The sequence below is a fragment of the Phacochoerus africanus genome, chromosome 1 (genome assembly GCF_016906955.1).
Source record: "Phacochoerus africanus isolate WHEZ1 chromosome 1, ROS_Pafr_v1, whole genome shotgun sequence".
NCBI lineage: Eukaryota > Metazoa > Chordata > Mammalia > Artiodactyla > Suidae > Phacochoerus > Phacochoerus africanus.
The window spans coordinates 159,283,017-159,309,673 of NC_062544.1; the positions used below are offsets into that span (position 1 = coordinate 159,283,017).

Genomic DNA, 26,657 nt, shown 5'->3' on the forward strand with positions numbered 1-26,657 from the left:
GCAATGGGAACTCCTCTCCCTGATTTATTTAGGAGCGAAAAAAAAAAAAAAAGGCTCATAATAGTATTAATTGGAATTCTAACTTCTAATTAGGTACTTCCTACCCTGAGGAACCCTTAGGTACTTCACTAGCCCCAGGTTCATGCATGTTCATTTGGAGAGACTAAAGAGAGACTTGATAAAAATGGAACAAACGTTACTCTTCTTTAGTTGGTTTAGCCACTAATTCCTTCCTTTCAGTTGTTTTTACACAATCCTATGTATGTGTGACCACAGAGAGGAAGAAGACCTTCTTTTGTAACAGATATTTGCTGCAGTTGGGACAAAGAATATGAAGGATTAAAAAGTACAATGTCTTGTAAATGATGGGGAACAGTTATGTATAGAGAAAGGCATTGTGTTTCACCATCACTTATAAACATAATTCCAAGACTAATAATAATCTAAACGTCTAACTATAGGGTACTGGTTAAAGTATGGGATGTTCATACAGTGGATTAAGGCCAAAAATGAAATGAGAAAGCTCTTTATGCACTCATATGAAAGATTGCTGAGGTATATTATAAGGGAAATAAAATGTTAAGGGCCATGTAATATATGTAAGTATTTATAGTTTATTCTACCATTTGTGTTAAAATAGGGCAAAAAATATTCTCATATATTTGCTTGTGTATGTAAAAAATGTCTTGAAGATTATAAAATAATCTGTTACTATCAGGTCATTTCAAAGCACAGATTGTCTAAATACAGACAGAGGTGAAAAACAGTGAGGTACAGGAGGTGGAGGCAGCCCCCTCCTGCCTACTTAGCTGTTCTGCTAAGTATTGCTTGTGAAGGCAAAGAAGCCTTAGCCAAAGCTAATTGAGGCTTATCTTCATAATTTATTCTAGTTATATACTTGTTGATAGATAAGAAAAAATGGATCAGATTCTTAGGAGACTCTTCTTTTCCTTGGCTTCTCCATTAGACTGTCCAAAATGAGTAAGCCCAAGACTCCTATGTTTCAAATGAGTCAATTCAAGTAAAGCATTCAGAGCAGTGCACTGCATGTAACAAAGTACCCAGTATGTAGTGCTATTATTATAATTGCAGATGCGTGGTTGAGGTATAGTACTGAGACATTAGAAACTACCTAAAATATGTAATGGTTTTTTGTTTTTTGTCTTTTTTACTGTTTTTTTTTTTTTAAGGGCTGCACCCAAGGCATATGAAAGTTCCCAGACTAGGGGTCGAATCAGAGCTGTAATTGCTGGCCTGCACCACAGCCACAGCAACAGCAACACGGGATCCAAGCTGCATCTGCAGCCTCTGCCACAGCTCAAGGCAATGCCAGATCCTTAACTCACTGAGTAAGACCAAGGATCGAACCTGCATCCTCATGGATACTAGTTGGGTTCTTAACCCACTGAGCCACAGTGGATACTCCTATAATGGGGGTTTCCCTGAGTAAACTGGAATATTATATAGTGATTGAAAATAAGACACTGTAAGTTAGAAAGTATATAGAATCAACTATACTTCAGCTTTTTTAATGTATAGAAATTGAGAAATTGCTAAACTTTTTTAAGGCCCCTTTAATTATATAAAATGTTTAGGGGATTGTTATCTATAAAATGGAAATTGACTCTTTATTATTCAGAAGTGTGAATGCTAATCTCCCTACTTCAAATGATGGATATTTTGCCCCCAAAGAGAATGAGCATCTGTAAGATAGTTCTAACTTGGTTAAATAGTGGGTTGGAGAAGTTGGTTTGAGGGTTCTTTTTCTAGACTAGCAGCTTGTTTCCTCTGGTGAACCCAGACTAGTACCCTACCTTTTGGTGCTACATTTTTCTCTTCTAACTAATGATAAACATGAAATACCATCCTTAGCTTGGCTTTAATTGACTTCTTTTTTTAAGAGCTGCACCCATGGCATGGAATTTTCCAGGCTAGGGGTCGAATTGGAGCTGTTGCTGCCAGCCTACGCTATAGCCACAACAGTGCCAGATCCAAGCCATGTCTGTGACCTACACCACAGGTCATGGCAACGTCTTAACCCACTGTTCAAAGCCATGGATAGAACCCTTGTCCTCATGAATACTAGTAGGGTTCATGACTGCTGAGCCATGATGGGAACTCCCAATTGACTTTAAAATTACTTGAGTAGATGGGTAAAATGAATAAGTACTGGCAAAGTTGAATCCTTGCATTGACCTTTAGCTTGTGATATTGAAGATCTTCAGTAAATCGATTAGTAGAAACAGAGTTAATGAAAAATAAAATACCTGAATTTTCCTGTTTCTTCACTTTCTTACTCTGAGAAGTGGTAATTTTAAGAGGAATGAGAGAAAGAAAGCTAAAAGTTGTTTACTCCTCAGTTATGGAGTGCTGTTTCCCACCATCTACTACTCAAACCTCCCTGATGTGTTGAGGCAGCTTAGGCTTCAGTCCAGTTCCTCTTGCAGTTAATTAGTTTTAGAGTTCCCCTGGCTAGGTCTGTCTCCTGTGGGCAGAGGGTAAGGGTGTGCACGTGAAATATAGAATTCAGAGTGCTTCTGTTGCTGTGATGGTGTCCTTATTGAAGAATTGCAAAGGGGAGTTCCCCTGGTGGCTCAGTGGTTAACAGATCTGACTAGCATCCATGAGGACTCAGGTTTGATCCCTGGCCTCGCTCAGTGAGTTAAGGATCCGGCGTTGCTGAGAGCTGTGGTGTAGGTCACAGATGTGGCTCAGATCCTGTGTTGCTATGGCTGTGGTGTAGGCCAGTGGCTACAGCTCTGATTCTACCCCTAGCCTGGGAACCTTCATATGCTGCAGGTGTGGCCCTAAAAAGCAAAAAAAAAAAAAAGAATTGCAAAGGGCCTGTGCCAGGATAGCTTCTGTGCCCTTCTGTAGAATCGGGATGAGAGGTAAGACATGGCACCCCTTTGCTGGACTAAAAACAGTGTCAGTCCTGCTTTGGGGGAGGGGTTTATACAAGAGAAAGGTAACTGAGAATTCTACATTGTAGTGAATGTGGTTTTCTACATTTATATAATATTTTATTGAAATGAATTATTACTCTTTTTAATGCATTATTATATTCTCTTTTCTTACAGGGTCCAGATCATCAAACAATTTTATTTAACCATGGTGCAGTTCAGAATATTGCTCACCTACTAACCTCAGCATCTTACAAAGTAAGATGTTAAGAATTATGGCCAGATTTTTATACTTTATTTTTTATTTCTAGAGTCTTGACCTAGAAAGAGGGCTACATATTTATTTCTCCTTTGATAGATATTGTGATCAATCACAATTACTAAAATTACTGTATTTTATCAGTAAAATGTTATAGGACATTGTTTTACCTTTAGAATGCTCTTTAAAAAAAAAATCTACTCTTGCTTATCCATTTATTTTCAGGATATGGTTGTGGTATAAGTTGCTCTTGATTTTTACCTATGATCATTAGTAGTCTCTTCTGGTACCGTGTCATTGCCAAAGTTGTATGTGAGGTCATGGCTTGAAGTATGTAGAAGCTATGCTTGCTATATTAGGAAAGACTTTGGATTTTCTATTTGAAACCTTTATTTAGCCATAGTAACTCAAACTTACAGGATATACCCACATATACATCAACATTTAAAATGTGTTCTATTTTGTATTTTGAGTTTTTAAAAAGTCAAGGGTTTTTTAGACTTAATTAAATTTTCTTTACTGTCTTTTATATATTAGTAAGCAGTATCATGATATACTATCGGGCATTAAGTTAAAACTTTGGCATTTCATTGTTGTCCAGCTGGTGAGTTGTAGCAAATATTGGGACATTGTCTTTATTGTGTCACATTAAAACTAAGTATTTCAGGAATTTCCTGCAGAGCAGAAAAGTGGTCATTTTTGTCTGCTCTTTTGGTCTTTAGCTTTATTGCAGGTATGGCCTGCTAATATGTATGTTTTCCCTACCTCAAACACCCAAAGTTAGATCTTGGTGAAGATTTCACAAGGATAGGACTGGGGAATGGAACCAGCCAGAGGCAAGGGAAGGAAATGATTACTGAGAGCTGTTTCTTCTTCATCTTCTAGCTTCATTAACCCCCCCAGTTCTTCCCTCCATTTCTTTCTTTTCTTTTCCACACTAGACTTCTTTATACCGTGACAAATGCTGGGTTATGGAAGGAAAAAAGTTTTGGTAACATTACTCTTACCAAGATTTACTCCTCTGTCAGAATATCATGAATATATTCTAGGTTCCACCTTTGGGCCCACACTCATGCTGCCCAGGTGAGGCACAGGGCTTCTTCACACCTCAGCTACCTATCCCGTCGATTTCAGTCTTCATGTAAGAACATGCATAGGCTCAGGCTTGGAAGTGAGCATTAGATCTTCCAGTGAAAACCGAAAACATAAAGAATGAAAAATAGGAGCTCCTGCAAATTATAATATATGTCGTATGCGGTCAAGAGTTTGGGCCCTTGGTATCATCCCAGACCAGTTACCTAGTTTTGAGGCATAGTAGCACAATTCACAGGTATTTCAAAAGTTAAATTGGAGTTCCCTTTGCGGCTCAGTGGTGGACGACCCAACTAGGATCCGTAAGGACGCGGCTTTGATCCCTGGCTTTGCTGGGTGGGTTAAGGATCTGGCGTTGCCGTGAACTGTGGTGTAGGTCGCAGACGCGGCTCAGATCTGGTGTTGCTGTGGCTGTGGCGTAGGCCAGCGGCTACAGCTCCTAGCCTGGGAACCTACATATACCGTGGATGTGGCCCTAAAGAGCAAAAGCAAAAAAAACCCAAAAAACAAAAAAGCAAATTAAATTAGTCCTTTTTCAATCCTTTTCAAACTTTTATTATAACTTTCTGTCCTCTCTTGTTCTCTTCCACACCCCTATCTCTATCATCACAACTACAAGAGTACTCTTTTTTTGGGGTGGGGGGATGTCTTCTCTTCAGTTCTCTGGTTTGTAATTTGGGAAAAAGAAATGTCTCACTTGAAAGGCAATTGGTAGTTAATTATTGTTAACTTCCCTTTGCCTTATTACCAACATTGTGTTTTTTACGTTGTTCTTTTAAATTTGATTAAGGATTTACCTAGTTCAGTTTTAGTTGCTGCTTCTTCACTGATTTTTCTTTTTTGTTTCATCAAAATTGATGTTAACATTTTATGATTTTAACTTACTAAAGTAAGGTCTTTTTTTAATTCCCTCGAGTCCTTCCTCTAGTACTTTAAGCAGATTTAAATAGTTATTTCTTCAGAAGAGTCTACATCCCGAGACATTAAAATTCATATTTGCAAAATTAATGTAAATGCTTTGTTCATTTATTCTTACAGGTTCGAATGCAAGCACTGAAATGCTTCTCAGTTTTAGCTTTTGAAAACCCCCAGGTATCGATGACCCTGGTAAATGGTAGGCTGGAACTTTCAGTGACACCTACATGATTTAATTTATGAACTTTGTAGATTTAAAGAATGCTTAATCCTTATTGTTTGTTTTATTTCTAGTTTTGGTTGATGGAGAATTGTTACCACAAATTTTTGTGAAGATGTTACAGAGGGATAAGCCTATTGAGATGCAGCTCACCTCAGCAAAATGGTAAAAATCAAGCCAATGGGAAGAAAGAGTGCTTTATCAATTTAGAATATTTTTTGGACAGCCTCATTATCTCACTTTCAATCCCCATCTTCTTTTGGGATTTTAAAATTTGAAAGTTATGGAGTTATCTCACATTTTCTTAAATGGATGTAAGTGGTGTACTTGGTTTACTGCTAGTAGCGTGCAGGACAAGAACTCTCATAACATCTAAGACTGTCTACAGAAAATTATTTCATTACATTCCCTTTTCCTTGTATTTCAATTGAAATAAAACAGATCAGATTTAAGCAACATATATTAAGCTAAGTATTATGCCAGGAAAATATTAAAGTATAGAAATAGTGAGAATTAATTGAAGTTAATGACCAAGACATGATTTCGGAGAATGTGACTTCCTTGTCTTTAGAAAAATGAAGATTCCCCATAGAGATATGACCATGTATACAATAATTACTTAAAGTTCTTATTAGCACAATTTCTGGATCATAGAAACATTCAGTAGGTGTTAATTCTGTAATTATCAATGTGCAAATATGCTATCGATTTAGCACCTGTTGTGTAGGCTTCTGTGCTAAATGACTGGTTTAGTTTAGTATTTAAGAAGCTATGGTTCTCCTGACTAGGATCCATGAGGACACGGGTTTGATCCCTGGCCTTGCTCAGTGGGTTAAGGATCTGGCGTTGCTGTTAGCTGTGGTGTAGGGCACAGATGAGGCTTGGATCCCAAGTTGCTGTAGCTGTGGCATAGGCTGGTGGCTATAGCTCTGATTCGACTCATAACCTGGGAACCTCCATATGCTGCGGGTGCAGCCCTAAAACAGCAAAAAAAAAAAAAAAAAGCTAACATTTTGGCCAGAATGAGGAGTTTTCAGTGAATTACTCATGCATCATGAATTTTGTTTTCTGTTTGTTTTCATTATTTGTATTTTTATTCGTCTGCTTTTTGTCTTCAAGACTGAATATATGCCTTTGTGTTGGTAAGGTAATGCTCTCGTGGAACTGACAATGTGGTCATAAACCTTAAGATAATGATGACAGCTATAATGAATTCAATTCCTACAAGTAAAGAATGTTATCAATTTGTTTATAGCTTTCTCTAGAAGCCAGAACATGGAGTGTTCTAGTTTTTTTTTTCTTCTCCAGCTTACTAAAGGAATCCAATTCAGAAAGGAAATTCATTGTTTCTTAAGTGCATAGTGTTCAGTACCTGCTTAGGGAGTACAAAGTAATTTTATTCTTTTTCAAAGCAGGATATAATTGTGAGGATAAATTGTTTTTCAGTAGAACCAAATCATTTACTATTTCTCAAAGCCTAACCTTTGATTAGTTAGTTAATATCTTAGGGGTAGCTCTAAATGTTGCAGGTTAAATGCTGCTTCTGTGATACTTGTACTACTGCTGTTGAAGTTGGAATATCCCAGTTTAACTTCAATTAAACTTAGATATTTTATTTTAAGTTTTTTTATTACAGAAAATTTCAAACAAAAAGTGTAGAGAAATAATTTTGTAGGTATCTTAAAAATATGTAGTTTACTGTATACATATATTAGATAGTTTTCTTTGACTAGTAAAATTAATAGAACTTCAAATAAAGGAGTATCAAAACCTTCTTCCTCAATATAAGTGAGAGTAGTAGTTCTTTTTTCTTGCTCATAAAATTTTAAAGACAAGTAAGTTTTTTGTTTGTTTTTGTTTTTTAAGCTTTAAAACACAAGCAAAAACTTAATTTTTGCCGTCTTATTCCAGTTTAACATACATGTGTAGAGCTGGAGCAATTCGGACAGATGACAACTGTATTGTATTAAAGGTGAGCTAGTTAATTCTTTCTAAAAACATGTGAGAATTATCCAGTCATATAAGTGTTGAATATAAATACTGATACTCCCATTTCTTTTTACACACTTGTCACTATGGTATATATACATAGCATAAAATAATATTAAAACACCATGCTTTTCAATGGAATGACAGGTAGTTTAAAAAATTGGTGTTTGGGGAGTTCCCATTGTGGCACAGTGGAAACGAATCTAATTAGTATCCATGAGGATGAGGGTTCAATCCCTGGCCTCACTCGGTTGGGGATCCAGCACTGCCATGAGTTGTGGTGTAGGTCACAGACACGGCTTGGATGCTACGTTACTGTGTCTATGGCGTAGACTGGTAACTGTAGCTCCAGTTCAGCTGCTAGCCTGGGAACGTCCACATGCTGCCAGTGCAGCCCTAAAAAGAAAAAAATTGGTGTTTGATGTGTTTTGAAAGTAATTCTTTCCTTGTCGAATCTTTTTCATTTTTATAGTAATCAGAAGGATATAGAAGTTGTAAAAATATTTAAAATTCAGGTTAGGTAGTCCTTTAGTCAGTGTGAACAATAACGTAGTAAGTAAAGCTATAATAGGAATTCAGAAAAGAACAGAGCATAGTTCACTGCAGTAGTGGAAAGGCTCCCTATAATTCTAACATTTCAGTTTCTATTTCCACATTATCCTTTAAACTGGATTTATCAGCCTTAGAAATATAAATAAAATAGGATATTTTTATGGAGAATCTAATGTAGATAAATTACCAAGACCAGTGCCAAGATTTTTCAAGGACCTCAGAAGTAATATTGGACTAGTAGATATCAGTCATTCCAAGGAGTTCTTTGGAGAACCTAGGAAATGTGATTGATGCCACTTGGATTATAGAACTGATGGAATCTGAGTAATGGTAAAGTCACTGAATTTTTTTTTTTTTGTCTTTTTGCTATTTCTTGGGCCGCCCCTGCGGCATATGGAGGTTCCCAGGCTAGGGGTCGAATCGGAGCCGTAGCCACCGGTCTACGCCAGAGCCACAGCAACGCGGGATCCGAGCCGCGTCTGCAACCTACACCACAGCTCACGGCAACGCCGGATCGTTAACCCACTGAGCAAGGGCAGGGACCGAACCCGCAACCTCATGGTTCCTAGTTGGATTCGTTAACCACTGCGCCATGACGGGAACTCCCGGTCACTGAATTTTTAAAGCCGTATTTTGGTTTTACAATTGTGGGTATTAATCTCTAAACAAAGATTAAAAGTTATCCCAGCCATGAGAGTTTCCATTGTAGCTCAGCGGGTTTCAAACCTGACTAGTGTCCATGAGGATGCAGGTTTGATCCCTAGCTTCGCTCAGTGGGTTAAGAATCCAGCATTGCTGTGAGCTGTGGTGTAGGTCGCAAACATGGCTTGGACCCCACATTGCTGTGTCTGTGGTATAGGCCAGCAGCTAGAGCTCCAATTCAACCTCTAGCCTGGGAGCTTCCATGTGCTGCAGGTATGGCCCTAAAAAGCAAAAAAAAAAAGTCATCCCAGCCATGTCACTCATTAAGAAAAAGATAGCATACTTTTTCTAAGGCACTATCATTCCTGATTAAACTGTTGGATGTCTTTTAAGTAAATAAATACATAGATAGGACAGAAGCATCAGAAATGATTTATTAGAAATTCTTAAATGTCTTTTGTAAGGTTATACAAAAAAGCTTCAGTCTTATCCATCACTGAAGCCTCATTAGAGTGTGCATTAATATGCTTTGATTGTACAATTAGAGTTTAATGTGCCAGCATAAATGATTAATATGCCCTGAATTTTGTTTGTTTTTGCATTCCAACAAAACCTTTTACTCTGAAAGTCTTTGTTGAAACATTTGGTCACAAACATGACTCCCAGTAAAAACCATTGGGTTGATTTAGTTACTGTATGATCTCCATCATGCTTTTGCCTTTACCAACAAGCAAATAATTAATTTCACTACATTCCAGACATTGCCTTGTTTGGTTCGAATGTGCAGTAAGGAGAGGTTACTAGAGGAGAGAGTTGAAGGAGCTGAGACACTCGCCTATCTGATCGAACCAGACGTTGAGCTCCAGAGAATCGCTAGCATTACTGATCACCTCATTGCCATGCTTGCGGACTATTTCAAGTATCCCAGCTCAGTGAGTGCCATCACTGATATTAAAAGGGTATGTTCTCTTTTCCTTTTCAGCAGCTCAAGAGAGGGATTTTTAAAAAGATTTTCTTACTGTTCATCACTTTGAACCAATGGATAATTGTAGTTCAAAGCCCTTTTAGATAAAGGAATCTTATGCCTTTGGTAATGCAGATGATGTCTCAGAAAGGGCCTAAAATAACCTTCATTGACATTTGTATAATGTTCACTGCCCTTTATATTTTGAAGTTATGTTTCTACTCTTCCTTCAGTAGTACTGTTTTTCCAGTAGAAGTGAAGGGTTATATTGAACCTGCTGTCTTATCTCTTTTCCCTCTGGCTACTCGCTCACACCTCACAGTACAAAGATATATGAGTGAGTACTAACTATGGCCTCATGAACACCCTTAGCTGACCACCCCAGCAAGGCAGATAGAACACTTTGATGGACATGAGAGTGAGGAAACATACAAACTTCCAGCCTATGCATGTGCAAATCATTTAACTATTATATAGATTAACCCTTCTGTTAGTTTTTCCATTTTATTTCCATCATAGTAAAACTGGAATAATAATAATTTTTAAATGGTGTTCTAAAATTGAATATTAGTTGTTTCATCATCTTTATTTTTGGTGATAGATTATCCAGTGACTTCTGACATACAAGTATAGATACTAAATTCATAAGAAAGAAATTTTTATATGTTAATAAATATGTGATTTTTTTAATAGTGTATTAGTCCAAGACAGTATTCTGCTATATGTTTTGACTGGAAAGTAATAAAGACATAACAGATATTTTTGAACTTACACATCAAAATGAGTGTTGTATATTGGGAGGTTCCTCCCAGAATCCATCAGTGCCTGCTTCAGTCAAAAATATTTTTGGAGGAGTTTCTGTTGTGGCTCAGCAGTAATGAACCCTACTAGTATCCATGATGATGCAGGATTGATCCCTGGCCTCACTCAGTGGATTAAGGATCTGGTGATGCTGTGAGCTGAGGTGTAGTTTGTAGACGTGGCTCAAATTCCATGTTGCTGTGGCTGTGGTGTGGGCTGGCAGCTGTAGCTCCAGTTCAACCCTTAGCCTGGGAACTTCTGTATACTGCGGGTGCAGCCCTAAAAAAGACAAAATTGATGAAAATACATCATTGTCAGGGTTTTCTTGTTAGTACTCTACTCAGTTCTTTAGGAATTCTCAAAAGAAGGTCTCAGAATATTGTGAACAACACCTACAAGTTTGCATAAAGGTGAACCTTTCCAAGGCACTTCATTTGGAAAAAGTTTTAATCATTTGGATGAGTAAGTTATAGCTCTTAATTATAAAATTATTTATTGCTATGCCTGGTATTTTTACTCTATTTAGTCACTGAAATTGTCCTGAGAGCATACCTCTCATTTTTTGTGGTAGTTTGATGATAAGTATATGGAAGAATTGATAACTAAGAAAGCCAATTATGCATATGAAAAGGTAGCGTTCTTTCATATCAGTAAGTAATTTTAATGAGTTTATCCCCTGGAAAGCCCCCTGAACAAATTCTCAGATAGCTTTAATAGGTTGTAATGATTACCATGATCTATTGTTTATTAAGGATTTTTACAAAGGTTTTCCTGTTTCTAAAAGCTTTTTAAATACTGGGATTATGCTAGCACTACTCTTAATGTTGGGAAAACCTAAAAATATTATCACAGTAGCACTCAAGTTATCAGCTGTTTTCTGGGGGTAAAAAGGCCTCAGTGTGCCTCGACTTTTGAGGAGAGCATTTCAGACGGGTGTAAGCAAGCATCAGTGCCACACTAAAGCCACCATTGAGAATCACTGAATTTTTAGGGCTCAAAGGTTCGCAAAGATTTTTCATATACTAGTGTCAAATTTTAGGCAGAAGCAGATCGCAAGAATTCCAGGTCGTGTTGACACAAACACAACAGGGTCTCAGTCATGTGAGTAGAACCCTAAAATAACCAGCACTAATATGTTAATAGCTGTTAAAGAGTTTTTTCCTTCAACTCTGCTGGATTAGTTTTATTGAAAATTTCATTTGTGGACTGGGTTGGAACATGTCTTTTTTTTCCCTCCCATAGCTTGATCATGACTTAAAGCATGCTCATGAACTTCGACAGGCTGCATTCAAGCTCTATGCCTCTCTTGGAGCAAACGATGAAGACATCCGGAAGAAGGTGAGTCTGGGAGAGGGGCGTCCCCCAGTCCTGACAGCCAGCAGGCAGGGAGTGACGTCAACCTGAAAGTCGTGGTGAAGAGCACTAACAGTGACTGTTTGAATATAATAAAGCAGAGTGACTAAAGGCATAATTGAAGAATGAATGGGACCCGGATTTGGGGGGTTGTTTGTTTTTAGAACATAGAGTGGCATGGCCGTGCTGGAATGGCAAATAACTGGCGTGCTTTTTTGTGTCATTAATATGGATTATTATGTTGCACATTTTTGCATGTGTTCTGATAAAAATCAATTCTAGCACTGTGAAGCTTCAGACACCTTGAAAGACCTAACACTAGAATTGTAAATGTTATTTATGGAAATACTTTCCAATGCCATTGAGAAATTCAAATCTCTATTGTATATTGTTCTTTGATATGTGGCTTAGTTATGTTTTGATTTTTTTTTGCTACTGTGCAAGTTTTATGTGAATAAAATCTTTGTGGAATAATGATTTTATGTTTAGTGAGTGGTCATCTGAATTTTCCAGCTTCCAAAAAAATGTGTCACTGGTATAGCACCTTATGTTACTACAGCCTAGTCCAACACTGAGCTCATGTTCTTTATAAGACTAGTTCTAAACAGGAAGTATAGTGCTAAGCTCTGATCTGGCTCCCTCCACAAACCAGAAAGCTGAAGCTTATCACTCAAAAAAAAGTATATAATCTAATAAATTATACACAAGACTTTTAGGAACACTAGTAAATTAATTCATATGTTCTGTCTTGGTGAGCCATAGCAGAAGGAGCAAACCGTGCATTATTTATTGAACATGGCAGTTTACTAAATCTCCCCATCCTGTATTGGTACTATAAGGATCCCTGTGAGAAAAATCACGAAGTATTGGGACTTTAACATGATTTAGAGAAGTGCTTTGGGCTTGTAGAGAGAGAAGTATGGAATTAACTGTAGGTTTATTGAAATAAATTGAACTGTTCTTAGAGAAAATTGAGATCAACAGCAGTAAGATTATATATACAAGTAGCTTTGAGTTAAAATCATTTCAGAAAACACAACTAAGCTGAATGTTTTTCATGTACCTCAGTTTAATTCAGTTAACAAGATGTTTTTGACTTGAAGTGTTTTAGTAAGTACCTGAAAATCCTTTCTGACACCTCTAAGCTTTCATTTTTAAACTGTTACTTCATGGCAGACCTATCAGTGATATGATATTCCCTGTGTCTACACATGATTTATGGATATTGATATTCATATGCTTCATTTAGTTTAGGTACGTGGTGTATTGCAAGGGAAGAGGCTTTTATGGCAACTCATACAGATACAACATTTTTTTAAAAATGACATGGACTGTATAACTTAAATACGTAATGATTTGTTTTGGGACGGTTATTAGGGCCCACTGGGGAGAGGAGAAGTATTTTACCCATTTTTAGCTCAAGAAGGCCATGCCATGGACTGAAAGGGAGATAGATAGTTGGATCATAATGGGGAGGGGGGGAAATAGGATGTCCATTTGTACTTCTTTGTACTTTTTTGTTAATAAACTGTTGTTTTGGAATTAATGACTTTAATTTGTGATATCATGTTCTAGAAATACTTGCAGCATAACAGTCTGATGATCAGTAGTCTATTAAAACTTGTATTTATAATATGTATAATTTCCTGGTAAGGCTATTCATGGTAATTTCTGTAGAAAGATGACAAATAAAGAATAAGTTATAATTATTATAGTTTTTTGTGTGCTGAAGAAAAGATACTATGATATGCTTATATAATGGGGATTATATAGAGTTTTTAGGAAGATATTTAATTTCTGGGAAATTAAGTGAAGAGTTTACAGTTCCTAGCAACTACTGAAGAGAGAAATTGTAAAATGGAAAATATAATTTTGTGATAAAATCTGCATAAAAATGGTTCTTAGGAGTGGAGAACTCTTATTTTCAGTGTATAAAAATGATAAATAACTCTTTTGAATGCATTTATTTCTATTCTATTTTTTGTTGAAATAATTATTTGGATAGATTTTCATTTACTTTCTCAATGGGATATTTATTTACCTTTTTCACTTATATCTTAATGAACTTTGTATTTCTTTTTTTGGTGTAGTTTCCTGAAGAACAGTGTTTTATTATTGTTTTATTTTTTTAATGCAGTTTTTATACTTGCCAAGATGGAATTTCAGTACTGAGTTAATGAGTGGAGAATCTCTGAAAAAAATTCCAAGGACTATAGCAATTTCTACCCCACCCCCTCCATCCCACCCCGCATTAGACAAAACCAACAAAAAGGCTTTTTGTTTGTCTCAAGATAAAAATATGTGAAGTGTTCAGTTCATTTGCCTTTTAAATTGAAAATGGGGATGTAATTCAGTAAATACAAGAAATAACATATCCCATGGCCCTCTTATGACCAGTTAAGGAAATGAGGCAGAATTAAGAAGACAAAACTAGAGCAAAGAGAGATAATGAAAGGTATATATAGCAGTAAAGGAGAAAGACAGACAGGCCTTCTCTCTTCATAGAATCATGACTCTATCTTACTACTTCTAAAGATTTTTAAAGGCCTGCTGTGATTTCATTTCTTGGTACCTTCTCTCTGGGCCACACAAAATTCAGCTGAAGACTGAATATGACCTATAGGTCGGAGATCTACCGGTCCTGTTTTGAAGCAGTGTTGGTGTGTTTCCATTAAAGAAACCAACTGTGTAACAGTCCCTGGAACCTCATAAACACTCAGTAAATATTGTTGAATGAATACAGAGAGATACATGTAGAAATGCAGAAATCATAGAATGACATTTTCTTTAAAATGCCCGGATCTTTCTGTATCCTTCAGTGCAGAGCAAAGTTGATATTCTAATTCCTAGCTTGGCATCCTTTATCATTCTGTGGCATACCTACAAATTTCCTCATTTCCTGTGATGTCCTGTCAGTCAAAGAGGGTGGAAAGAGCCCTGTGGTGAGAGTGAAAAACATTACTATTGGCTGTGACATGAAGAGGGAGAAGAAGCCCAAGGAAAGATGAAAGACCACTCAGCTTGACACCAGATGTGGCCTGGCCATATTAAACTTAGAATTAATTCCAGAATTTTGGTTAGGAAAAGCAAGGGCAGAGCAGGCATTCAGAGCTCAGTGAAAGAAGGGCCCAGAGCACATTAGCAGTAATTGCACTGACAGCAATGCCAGGTAAAAATTAGCTGTAATCTCTGCCAGGGGGAAAGTCTGGTCTCTAATGATAGCCTTTATTATCACATATTAATGCTGACTCAAAAGCAAAAGTTCAGTTTACAGGGACAGTAACAAAGAAGTTAAAATAACTAACAAATTATTTCAGGTACTGGCATCTCAGTTAGAATCCCATTCAGATGGTTAAGCAGCAGCAAACGGTCCTGTTATTACGAAGCTGATTGTTTTATAACAAAGAATTGCTTTTACAAAGGCCATCACTTGATCGGTACCTGCTGATCATCAATTAGGTTGGAAATTTAAAAGGATTGTCTCTGTTTTACTTTGTTTAAGGGGCTTTGTAGAATTTATCAGAAAGTGTAAATTGAGGAAAATTAGTTTTAAATATAATTAAAATTCAAGGAAATTAGTAAACTTAACAGGATGTTATCTTTATTTTTGATAAAAATAAAACATGACGTGGAATTGTAGTACTTGTTGTAGCCTTTGCCCCTTTGAGATATCTGGACTAATGGAATCTTTCAGAGAGCTTTTCCTTTTGGATTTTGAGAACTTGTATTTTAGCTGGAGATCCCTTTTGAGGAACTAGAATGTAAGCTCATTGAGGGCAGGGAATTTTTTTTTATGTTTTGTTCCTCACTGTATTCCCAGCATCTATAATACTGTTGGGTGCATAGTTGGCTCTTAATAAATATTTGAAGAATGAATGGATAAATGGAAAAAATGACTGGGCAAACAAGTGCATAAATGAATCATATTGCAAAATTTCATTGTTAAGCACTATTAATTACATTATATATGGGCCTCTCTGCATTAAGAACTTTCATAACTTTACCATCAATTTTATGAGTATGTGAAGAGAGGAGATTTAAAATAAAGGAAACCCACATCTGATCATATAGGCAAGAGGTTTCATTATACTTGGCATAGAGAATGTGTAGGAAATGCACATTTTCAAGAGGCAGACAATCCCAAGGGCGTGTCTTCCATTTACTTTGATATAAAGCAAAAAGGACATGTTTTATGGTATATACCTGTTAATTTTGAAATAATTTTTACTATTATTTCTTAGTTTTTTACTTTCTAAATGTGTGAAATTTAAAAATATATAGCATTTTTGAGTGTGACTCTGGGCCAGTTTTTTTTCCTCTAGGGATAAAAGTACAATTTGATTTATAGAAATTAGCCCTATTCTCAGGAATCAACCTATTCTGTAAAGTTAGGTTGATATGCACCTGTATAAAATACATTCCTGATTAATAAATGTCAGATTTTTAGGAAAATCAGAATTAATAGAAGTCAGTAGTATAACACCTCAACATAGATTGATTGAATTGCCTGCATTGTGTAAACATTGTCAGATGAGTGTGGGGGGAAACAGTAAGATGAGATTAAGAGCAATAAAGACACAGCCTTAATACTCTGCATTTATAATAAAACCTCAGTAAGTCAGAGAAAAGTAAAGAATGGCCAATAAGAATTTACTAGTGGCTCAAAGAATTACTAATTAAAATGGACATGGTGATATCAATAGATCTATCCTTAAATCAATTTGAAAATTAATAATTTAATGTTTTAATATTTTCTATCTTCAAGAATCAAAAACATAAAATCTTAAGTTTTTGTTCCTTGTAGGGGGGAAGAAACCAGTTACAGTGGTTTTTACATGACATGTATGAGGAAGGTAGCCAAGGGTGGGATTTTTATCTTTCTAAACTGAAAAAATATTTTTTCTGGACAACTTTTTTGAGAAATAGAAGCAGAGAAAAATAAGACAAGGAAGGCAAAATAAAGAAGAATGAGAATTTTTGTCTTCTACCCTCTTTTTCCCAGCAAAGGAAGTTATATCTGCAAGGACATTGTAAAGTTGAGATATGATATATTTAAAATATTTAGTGTGGTGCCTGTAGGTACTCAATAAATGGAAGTGTTTATTAGACTATCTTAAATACATTAGAAGATTAAAAATAAACATATATTTTTAAGTGTATTAGGAGAAAAGCTGAACAATGTTGGGGCACAAATAAAAAAGGTTTACTGTGAAGACAGTGATTTTATGTTACAAATTTCCAAGACTAATAGTTATTCATTCTAGTAAAAAGAATATTTATGCTTCTGAAGCATAGGATCTTTCTTTAGTTTCTCTTTTATTGATGACAAGATGTCTTCTTATTCTTATAATTACATTTTAAAATATATTTAAAATATTTTTTTTCAAAACTCTTTGTTGCTATGGCATGCCCTCTGAAGCACCAAATATAATTTTGCTTTGCTTGGAGTTAAATAGGATGTACAATATAAATCAATAGTTTGTTAATATTATAGGTGGTGAATATCTTGAGAAAAGTGAGGAGACCAAATTCTATCTAACTTCATTTATCTAAATATTACTTACTACTGTCTATGATTGCCATAGATGTCACTTCTCCAAAGGGTCATCATTCATAGGAAGCCATATCCCAAACACTTAAGTTCAAATTTTGAACAAATGTAAATCAATGTTTTTGAAGTTATATGATTTGTAAAATTAGGTCAGTTTTAAAAATATCTTTCTGCTACCTCAAAAATTTGATAAGTATTTCACTGAACATTTTAATCATTTGTTATAGGTTGATTTTATTACGAGTTGGTCTCTGTGTAACAGTGTAATTGTACCATGAATTTATGTTTTTTAATATTTTGTGAAGTTCAATAATTCTGAATCGTCATTTCAAAAGTACACTGTCAAAATTCTGTATTTTATCTCTGCCATGAAATCAGGCAGATGCAAAGAATTATTTCTGAGCCTTAGCTGACATGTTGAAACAAATGCCTTGAACATTTCGAAGGTTTTCAACGGTACTACAGAAGTAGCACCCTTCAGGACTTGATTCTGCTACTGAATAACAACAAATTCTTTCAGAATTCAGAATTCCTTGACTTAGTCTGTGATTAAATTGTTAGTTATCGTCTGAAAGCTAATCTACCAAAGAATTTTAAATGAACTCTGCAGCATTGATTCATGATGGTAAGTATTTTTAAAGAGTTCACCAGGTTTTGCCACTTGCCCACAGTATTGAGATCCTTGGCCTTCAGCATACTGAAAGAAGCAAACCTGAGAGTGATAATGCTATATACAGAATAGAGGTATTTATAAAATCAAGTAATTTTTGTTTCATTAAATGGGGACATAAAGTTGAGTGTTACACTATTATTTGTGGTGTTGTAGTTGCATAAATCATTGAAAAATTCTTGTTCTTTTTTTAAATAGGAAGTGCATATTGGTTGTTTCATTAATTTATAATCTAATTAAGACAGATGTCTTATAAGCCAAGAAAAGGGCTAAAATATGGTCTATATTAGATCAGTAGAGCTAAAATTAGTGACTTAGTTGGATTTTCAAGAATGTTCTATTTAGAAACAAATGAAATGTTTGGGATGATGTAGTATTTGTGGAATAGTAGACCTAGAAAAGATTGTGTTTGTGATGAAGAACCAGGATCATTGCTATACTCTTTTCTATGATTAAAGTGCTAGTACAGGGGTCAGCAAACTAAATCCTATGGGTAATTATTACCTGTGTAATAGTTCTCTAGCCTGTAAGCCAAAATTGATTTTTGCATTTTTAAATGGTTAGGGGAAAAAAACAAAAGAAGACTATTTTCTGACATGTGAAAAGTAAATTAAGTTTGAATTTGTGTCCATAAAGTTTTTTTTCTCTTTCATACTCTGTGTTAAAACTGCATAGCTAAATAGAGATGATCAGAAACCAGTTTGGTGAAAAAACTGCTTTTCCCATTTTCCTCTTCATACTGGACTGTAGAAAGAAATGGGGCCCTACCACAGCCAGGGGAGGGGAGGTTGGTTGTCTGACTTCCTGAAAGGGAGGCATTATACCAGTGTTGACGGTATGACTGGATTCCTTCCTACATGCTGATTCCCTTGTTTGAATGATTTTGGCATATAACGGACCTCAGACAAATTGGATGATAACTGTGGCTTTGGTTATGGTAGGAAATGTTAGTACATTCTGTGTATTGATGAGCAGAGTTGCCTGAATAAGATTTTTCACCATGCCAAAGAGGAAAATTAAGGCCCAGTTCCCTTCTTAAGCAAATATCAATTCATCCTTTGTTATATACAAAGCATTGTGTTGGTGGTATGGGGCATGTAAAAATCATGTAATTCAGATATTTATGTCAAGAGATAGTCTCTTTGGGAAACCGAATTTAATAGAACTAACTACCAATTATTGAGCACTTAACTATGTGCTGGGCACTGTGCTAATAATCGGTGTTAGCACGTTACCTCCTTTAAACCTTACACAACCTTGTAAGATGGCTAATGCAAATTAGGAAATGAGCAATTTGACCAAGGCCACCCAGCTAGTAAGTGATAACCCCTACATCATGTCCCAGTCTCTGACTCTGAAACCTATGCCATTAAACCATTTCATTACTTTACTCATGTAAAGTTAAATACCATTACTAGAGCTGAATTATGATATGATATGGCAAGAAATTTCACAGGAGAATGTGTGATAGTCTGAATAGTTGAAAATGCTGTGAATTCAGAGGTCTTAATAGTTTGTATTAAGTGGTTGCAAAGTGTCAGATTCAGAAAATCAGTAGTTTGTGAGTGAAAAGACACATTTGTCCATTTGTTCATTTGGCATTTATGATATACCTCCTCCTGTGTGCTCTGGACTGAAGCAGAAAACTGATGTGTACCTTGTGGGAGCTTACAATTTAAAGTAGCTAAGGAATGAGGCACTAAATTGCTGTGGAGTTGTGTTACACAGTTTCTGGGGGCAGTACATCATTCACATCACTGGAAAACAATAAGAGATGGAGGGGGGAAGTGTCTAGTACTGTTGTTCGAATAGTCATTTATAATGGTTTTATTTATGTGCTAAAGTAAAAGACTGTAATTCAGCAGCTGTTCAAGTTCTATTCTGCCGTTAAGCTAATGATTGAATTTTACAAATTGAACTCTTATAGAAATTGTTTTTTGCAAATATTTTTTGATAGAGGAAGTGTTGATTGGTTTAGACATTATAAGTACTTCTCACATGTTGTGTTTATATTTTTGGTTTTAGGAGAAGAGAGTTCTCCCACTTTTCCTTAAAGTGTAGGAAAGTTTAGAACTTTTGAGTGTTTCTTCTAAACATTTAACATAAATAAAGTTTCCCAGCTCTTAGGAAGAAAAAAAAAAAGGTCCTGAGGTAGAAATTTGAAAATACACTGAAAAAGACTTAAAAGGAAGAATGAAATATGGAAGCTTAAAAACATGCCCACCATAAGAACCCATTCCTCTTTGTCCTCCACTTGTAAAGTGAAGTGTACTGCTCCCAGGCTTAGTTAAGTATTCTGTAGAAAAATCAGTATGGTCACTTCCTAAAACCTAGGAAGAGTTTGGTTTTTCCATTTTTAGGGGTAGATCCCTCCCGAGCACCCTAATGAAGCTAGTCAGTCTACCAGATAAACTGGTTGTACCTGTTTATCTCACTCTAGTGTTTAACCCTCCCCCTTCCTCCCAGGCTCTACTTCATTTCCAAAACCAGTCAACTGCACTGTCATCTGCTCTCGTATTCATAGAGCTCATCTTAAAAAAAAAATGATAAGTTAGGTAAGGGGCAGGGCCTTAAATAAGTGGCCCCAAGGAGGAAAGACTCAAGTGGATGCCCTGGGTCTCATCTGCTTGGACTCTTATGAGACTGAAGTGTTGCCATCTACCCCTGTCAAGTTCAGGCCCTCTTGTAGATCCTTTTTCTTGCCAGACCTTCTTTCTTCCTGACTTCCGTGTGCCACACTCTGCTGGGCTGCTTAGTTCTTGTTGCTTTAACTAGACTCTTTCGATGTGGTACCGTATTGTCTTAGATCTTAGATGGCTACTTCTCCTGATTTACAAAGTTAGATTCCAAGTCTTCACCCTTTCTGGACAGTTCTGTCTTATTCTCTGTTGGAAGTCTTTCTAGGAACTTTTCACAGAAGCCCATTAGGAATTAAATTGCATTTGCCTGGATTTATGCATGTTAGCATAAACAATGACATTAAGAAAATCCAGCTCCCTTGACTTAAAGCCCATTTGCTTTGAATTGTCTGAGAAGTTTGGTGACTCCAAGAATCTGCATGGTTTCAGTTCCCAGAATCCTCTGCTTGATCTGGTTTCATTACAGTTCAAAGTCCGTTCTGAAGTTTGTAGTACCTGGAAAATGCTTCATCCTGGGTCATGCTGGAAAAAATAGCAGTGTCTTACTTTGTTTTATTTTGTTTAACTCTCTGACCCGTCCAGGTTTTCAGTTTTCTGAGGAAAAGATGGTGTATGACTTGGCCACAACTCAGTTATGGATCCACTAGAGGTCTTGGAGGGCAAAGAAATTCCTTTATAAGCCAAGGCCACTTTTATCTTGTTAATATTCTCATGTGTGCTGTAAACCTTTGCCTTAGGATTACCTGGTTTTTGCATCTTCCCCATGATCCTCTAGGCTGACTACCCTGATCTCCCACAAGGGGTCTCCTGTTCCAAGACAGGGTCCTCAGATCCTGTTCCAATAGATCTTCACTTCCTCCTACAACTGCAATGCCAGAGATCAAAAAAAAAAAAAAAAAAAAAAGCTTAGCAAAAGCATGTAGTCATTAAGATGCCAGCAGCAAGGTACACAATGCCTAATCTGTTGACCTAAAATATGGTTTAAGGTGTGGCATTTTTTTATATGATAATTCTGGAATTAAATGTACAACCCAGTCCTCTAGAAGAGCAGAGAAAAAGAGATGGCTCCTCTGCTCTGAGGATTCAGTCCATCACTAATACTCCCCCTGGCGAGGCACAGTGTCTGTGTAACAGAGTGCACTCTCTGGCTGGTACACTCACTCTCTCCTCTATTTTAAAGCTGACTCAACAAGCTATGCCACACGGCATATTTGCTGAGCTATGGCTGAGGATTCTCCAACGAAAACCATGAGGCAGAACAACCTCAGGCTCCACTTGGCATTGCTCTTATATCCTAGAAAGACCTGAAGATCCTTTGCGGAGGAAGGGCTTGATTGTCTATCATTATCAAGGCCTTACAGCATGATACTGGTTGTTGAAAGGCACCCTGAAGAACATGTTGTATTGTGCTTGGCTTTCCAGCCCCAGGTCAGAGAAGCTATCAAGTGCTCTGTTAGACCTTCACATGGGTCAGAGGGCTGTGGCAGCAGCTACTGCTAACTCCTTCCCAGCTGACGTGAACATTTTTTTCTCTCTGGATTTGATTCGAAACCTTTTCTTGCCTCTTATTCATACTTGTATCCTCATTTTAGTCAGTGTATTTACTGTGATGATCCTTTTATCCCTGTATAGATGCTTAGTACATGTGGCTCATTCACACAGCCTCTCAGGGTACTCTTTTGGATTGGAATCCTAGATTCACATTCTGATTTTGCATCATTTTCACCCACTTACTGCCCAACTGATATCTTAATAGAGAAAACAGATGAGACTCTCAAGTAGTGTGCTTTCTGGAATCCTAGCAGGAGTACTGAAGTCCATCTATAACAAATTTGGTTACAAATCTGGGTGTCCTACTGCAGACATTTTGATGGACTATGACCTAAAAAGGGTCACCTTCCAGATAGTTCTACTGTTTTATATCCTAAATCAGAAGATTTTCTAGCTCCATCCCCAAAGTGTCAGCCACCCCACGCCCAGAGAACTTGAAAGAAAGCTCAAAGCTCTACTCTAATGGTGCAGTGACTGACCATTAACAGAGTTCTCCAGTGTCCTCTGGCCTGAGCCTGCGCATTCTCTGGTGAGGTCATTAATGGCCACTTCCCAACCGATAGAAAACGCCACCCCGTTCTTGAGAATGGATGATTTTCCTACTCACCCTTGGTACTTATTCTCTTTGTCTTAAGCTCCATGGCCCCTGTCATTCCTAAAGTGCTCTTGTTGACCTAGATTCAGTACCATGGCACTCATTAAACAGCTGATTGTGCTTGCTTATTCAACACTGTAAGTTTGGAGTTCCCTAGTGGCTCAGTGGATTGTCGCTGCTGTGGCATAGGTTCGATCCCTGGCCTGAGAACTTCTTCATGGCATAGATGCGGCCAAAAATAAAATGAAAGTTTAAAAAATCAATCAATCAAAACCCACTAAGTTTGGCAGGAATAAGAGCACTCCCTCATCATTGTATCCTCAAGTTTTAAAACTCAGTGGGCACTGAGATATTTGCTGAATAAGTAGATGTGGCTGTGTAAATAGGTGCTGTGCCCTTTTTCTTCCTTGCCTGCTCCCTGATTTTGACCCCCTCTGCTGCACTATCTCCACTCTCTTCTGACCAACCTTGCTTCCCATGTCACTTCTGAACAACATAGTTTTGTCCAAATGACTAACACAATTTGTATTTACCTGGTTGCAAAGAGTTGGAGGTAAAATAATCATTGCTTTATCCACTCATTTTACCAAAGGCCCACAGAGGTCAAGAGAGATGCTCAGAAAAGTATAGAGCAAATCTGTATGCCTACACGATGGCTACATCTCTCCTCCTATCTTGGCAGATTCACATTTTTGGTTGCATGTGGCTGGTAAATATCATCCAGAAGCCTCTTTCAAGTCTCTTTCCCGTGCCCAGGTTTCTTGGACACCTGGAGCCAGTCTAATAGTATCTCTCAGTTTCTAGAGAGTAATTATATGTCCATCCCTGTCCCCATCCCTGCCCCACCCCCCATCACTTTATTTTCTGATAATGTAATGACCTTCAGTACAGGCAACTGTTCCTCCCAAGCTATCCCTTTTCATTCTTAAGTAGCAGTTATTTCTAAGCCACTGGAAGGAAGTTTCAGGCTTCTGCATCTGACTGCCCAATGCCTGAGTCTTTTGCCCCAGGTTGCAGTTTCCTCCCCATGCTGAAGGTCCTGATTTGACCTTGTCTTTTTCAAGTACAGTGGCTAGTGCTTGGTTGAGGTTACCTGTCAGCCAACCAGTCTTTGAAAGTTGCTGTAGCACAAAAGATTAGGTAACTTGCAAAACACTATGATCCCAAAGAACTAGTAATAAAGTCTAACTAGTTTACTGGAGTGAGAATAGTGAGGGAATAAGGTGTAGTACAGAAGCACTTGATTGGCTTTGTAGAGAGAGATGGTGTCAAGTTAACACAAATGTAGTGACTGGGAGAACTGTAACACCATTAGCAGAGTCAGTCAGACAGACATAGAGAAGGAACGGGTTTAGGGAGGGAAGAGGAACTCAGTGTGAAACATAATGGATTACACGTTCCACCCCAATTTTTTTTTTTTTTTTTCTTTCAGATCAGCATGTAACAGTGCATCAGTACGGATTTGGTACCTGGGAAGGGGTCTTACATTTGTGTTTAGTGGGCACCTGGGAATATGAAGCCAGAGGTCAGGAAGGAATCACCCATATCAGGCTGATTTTGAAGTCACAACATTGTCATTTATGTAGAGTGAGGATGAACAGAGCTTTGGGACACATGCCCATTTAAGGAAGGGATGGGGTGAGAGGTCTGTAGCTTAAAAAGGTAAAGTCTAGGCACTTAGGTCTTTTAAAAAGGAGTGGGAATGGGAGGTGGGGCAGCCTGAGGAAGGGAGTTGAGTGGAGTGGGACAGAGTAAAGATGCAAGAAAGAGGGATGGGGAAGGTGGAAGGGCTTTGAGCTGGAAGTACCCAGCTTCAGCATAACAGGAGAGAAGAAGGGCGGAATGGAGACACGTTAAAGAGAAGAGGGAAATGGAGGCAATTTTGTCCCCAAAAGAAAGCAATGTCCTGTGAAAATGAGGTGAACACAGAGGAACTGAGGGTGTGAGGGGAGTCAGAAGCATTAGAAGTGGGAGGTAAACATCCTGAGGAATATGGGAGTCTCCTGTAGGGGAGTACAAGGCTGGTGGACCCAAAGCGGGGCACCCCTGAAGAGGGGTTGTTACCCTGAGAGATTAGACAGCCAGGTTTGGTGGGTTTTCTCTTGTGATATCAGAGTTTGGGATCTGAAGTAGGAGTGAGTGGTGGGAGGACAGTGGAAAGAAACCTAGGTTGAGTATCTGAGCAGGGCATCCAGGTCAGCAAGAAAGGCCCATGAGGGGCAAATAGAAAGGTAGGCAGTGAGAAAGGGAGGTGTTCAGGGGCTGGAAGTGACAATGAGGACAGAGGGTGGATGTGCGGAGAGGTAAAGGTGAAATGAGTTTGGTCTGGGGTGAGGAGTAGATCAGTCTGTTTCTTCAGCCACTTTGGAACCTGCAAATCACTACATTTTTAAGAAAATGACCCTTCCCCCTACCCTACAGCACCGCTGTGGTTCCCTATTCTTAATAACTGATAGTCTTCTCTTTACATTTGGCTTGAACATCCTGAGATTTTTCTTGTCCTATTCTGAGAACAGCCTTCTAACTCCTCTCATTTAAGTCTGAGTCAGTGATCCTCAACCTTGGCCACAACCTGTATATATATACACACACAGGTGCCTGGGCCCCATTGCAGAGCATCTGATTGAATTGGCCTGGCCCTTTGTTAAACTCCCCAGGTGATCTTTCTACCTATTCCCCCAACCAGGTGATCTCCCAGGTGAAAGAAATGATGCCCATTAATGTGATGCCCACCCTGGGAACTACCTGATGGGCATGAGGCACCTTTTATAACCAGGGCTGTGTTGCCAGCATGGCTGAGCATAAGGACTGCAGTCTGATGCCTGATTCCAGGCTCAGCTCTGTGATACTAAGCAAGCTCTGGATTACAATCCTCAACTTCCTAATATGTTGCTGGGGAATAATAATGCCTGCAAAAGCCTTAAGTCCCATAGTGTAACATGCTTATTATTAGCACAATGCCTGGCATGTAGGACAGGTAGTATTTTTGTTAATATTTGTGTTGAGATTGCATTAGCATTTTTCTAAAATGCTGTTTTTCCCAGGACCACGCAAATTAATTTCTTCCACACACTATTTTGTATCTCTACATTGCGTAGTGAAGGGAAATCAAAGGCTATATTGTTTTTAAATTAAAAAAAAATAAAGCTTTGTGATTGTAATGATTACTTGTAGCAGGACTTGGTGCTACAGTGAAAGCTAGCAAGTTTTCCTTTTCTAAATGTTTAGCTTAGTTTTGGTTTACTTGGTAAGCACGTAGCCACAGGGTGGCTCTGTCAGAAACCCAACAGATTTCATTTCATAAGGGCTGAGTGTGGACCATGATTTTCTAGAAACTCACTCTGACAGGAACCTAACCCAATGGAAATTCAGTTATTGATTTTGCTTTTTCTCAATACTGTTTATGCATCCCCTCTGTGATATTTACACCATGTCATTGTTACTTTAGTGTTTTTAAAAATAAATGAAGAAACATAACCTGCCCTTTATGCCTGTCGTTGAGTCTGGCAGGTCCTTGGTGGGGTAATCCTACCTTTCTGATGAGCTGCCTGCCCCCACTGCAAATCATTGTTACAGAGGTAAAAACTCTTGCTAAAAACAACGTTAAATTTAAAAATGGACATTAACATACTTGCATTTACAAGCAGTGAAGTTTGTCATCTTAGTGTTGTTATTTATGCAGCATTAACCTTTTTCTCCAGATCATTGAGACTGAAAATATGATGGACCGAATTGTGACTGGCTTGTCTGAGTCTAGTGTCAAGGTGCGGTTAGCTGCCGTCAGGTATGAGCTTTAAATGGCCTGAATAAAAATCCTTTGCCATGTTTTTAACCTCTTTCCTTTCCGGACCTTCACCAAGTAAGCACAGCATCCAAATGTTACTTGAAAGTATTCTCAGGTGAATGCATACAGTGTATAACACTGTTTAACAAAGAAACTAGCCCCAGAGCCTGGGAAGTC

At 37.6% G+C, this 26,657-nt stretch overlaps 1 protein-coding gene across 8 annotated transcripts in view; it reads left to right on the forward strand.

Annotated features, from left to right (window-relative positions):
• Window positions 1-26,657, forward strand: part of ARMC8 (armadillo repeat containing 8) — a 118,006-nt gene that overhangs the window by 44,108 nt on the left and 47,241 nt on the right. For all 8 annotated transcript variants that reach the window (XR_007135360.1, XR_007135367.1, XR_007135366.1 and 5 more), the window contains 7 exons: window positions 3,081-3,161; window positions 5,293-5,368; window positions 5,464-5,554; window positions 7,301-7,361; window positions 9,331-9,531; window positions 11,580-11,675; window positions 26,398-26,480. Coding sequence is in view for 5 of the 8 variants with exons in the window: in XM_047783102.1 (XP_047639058.1) it covers window positions 3,081-3,161; window positions 5,293-5,368; window positions 5,464-5,554; window positions 7,301-7,361; window positions 9,331-9,531; window positions 11,580-11,675; window positions 26,398-26,480 (689 nt within the window). In the remaining 3 variants the exon portion in view is untranslated. The remainder of the gene's footprint in view (window positions 1-3,080; window positions 3,162-5,292; window positions 5,369-5,463; window positions 5,555-7,300; window positions 7,362-9,330; window positions 9,532-11,579; window positions 11,676-26,397; window positions 26,481-26,657) is intronic.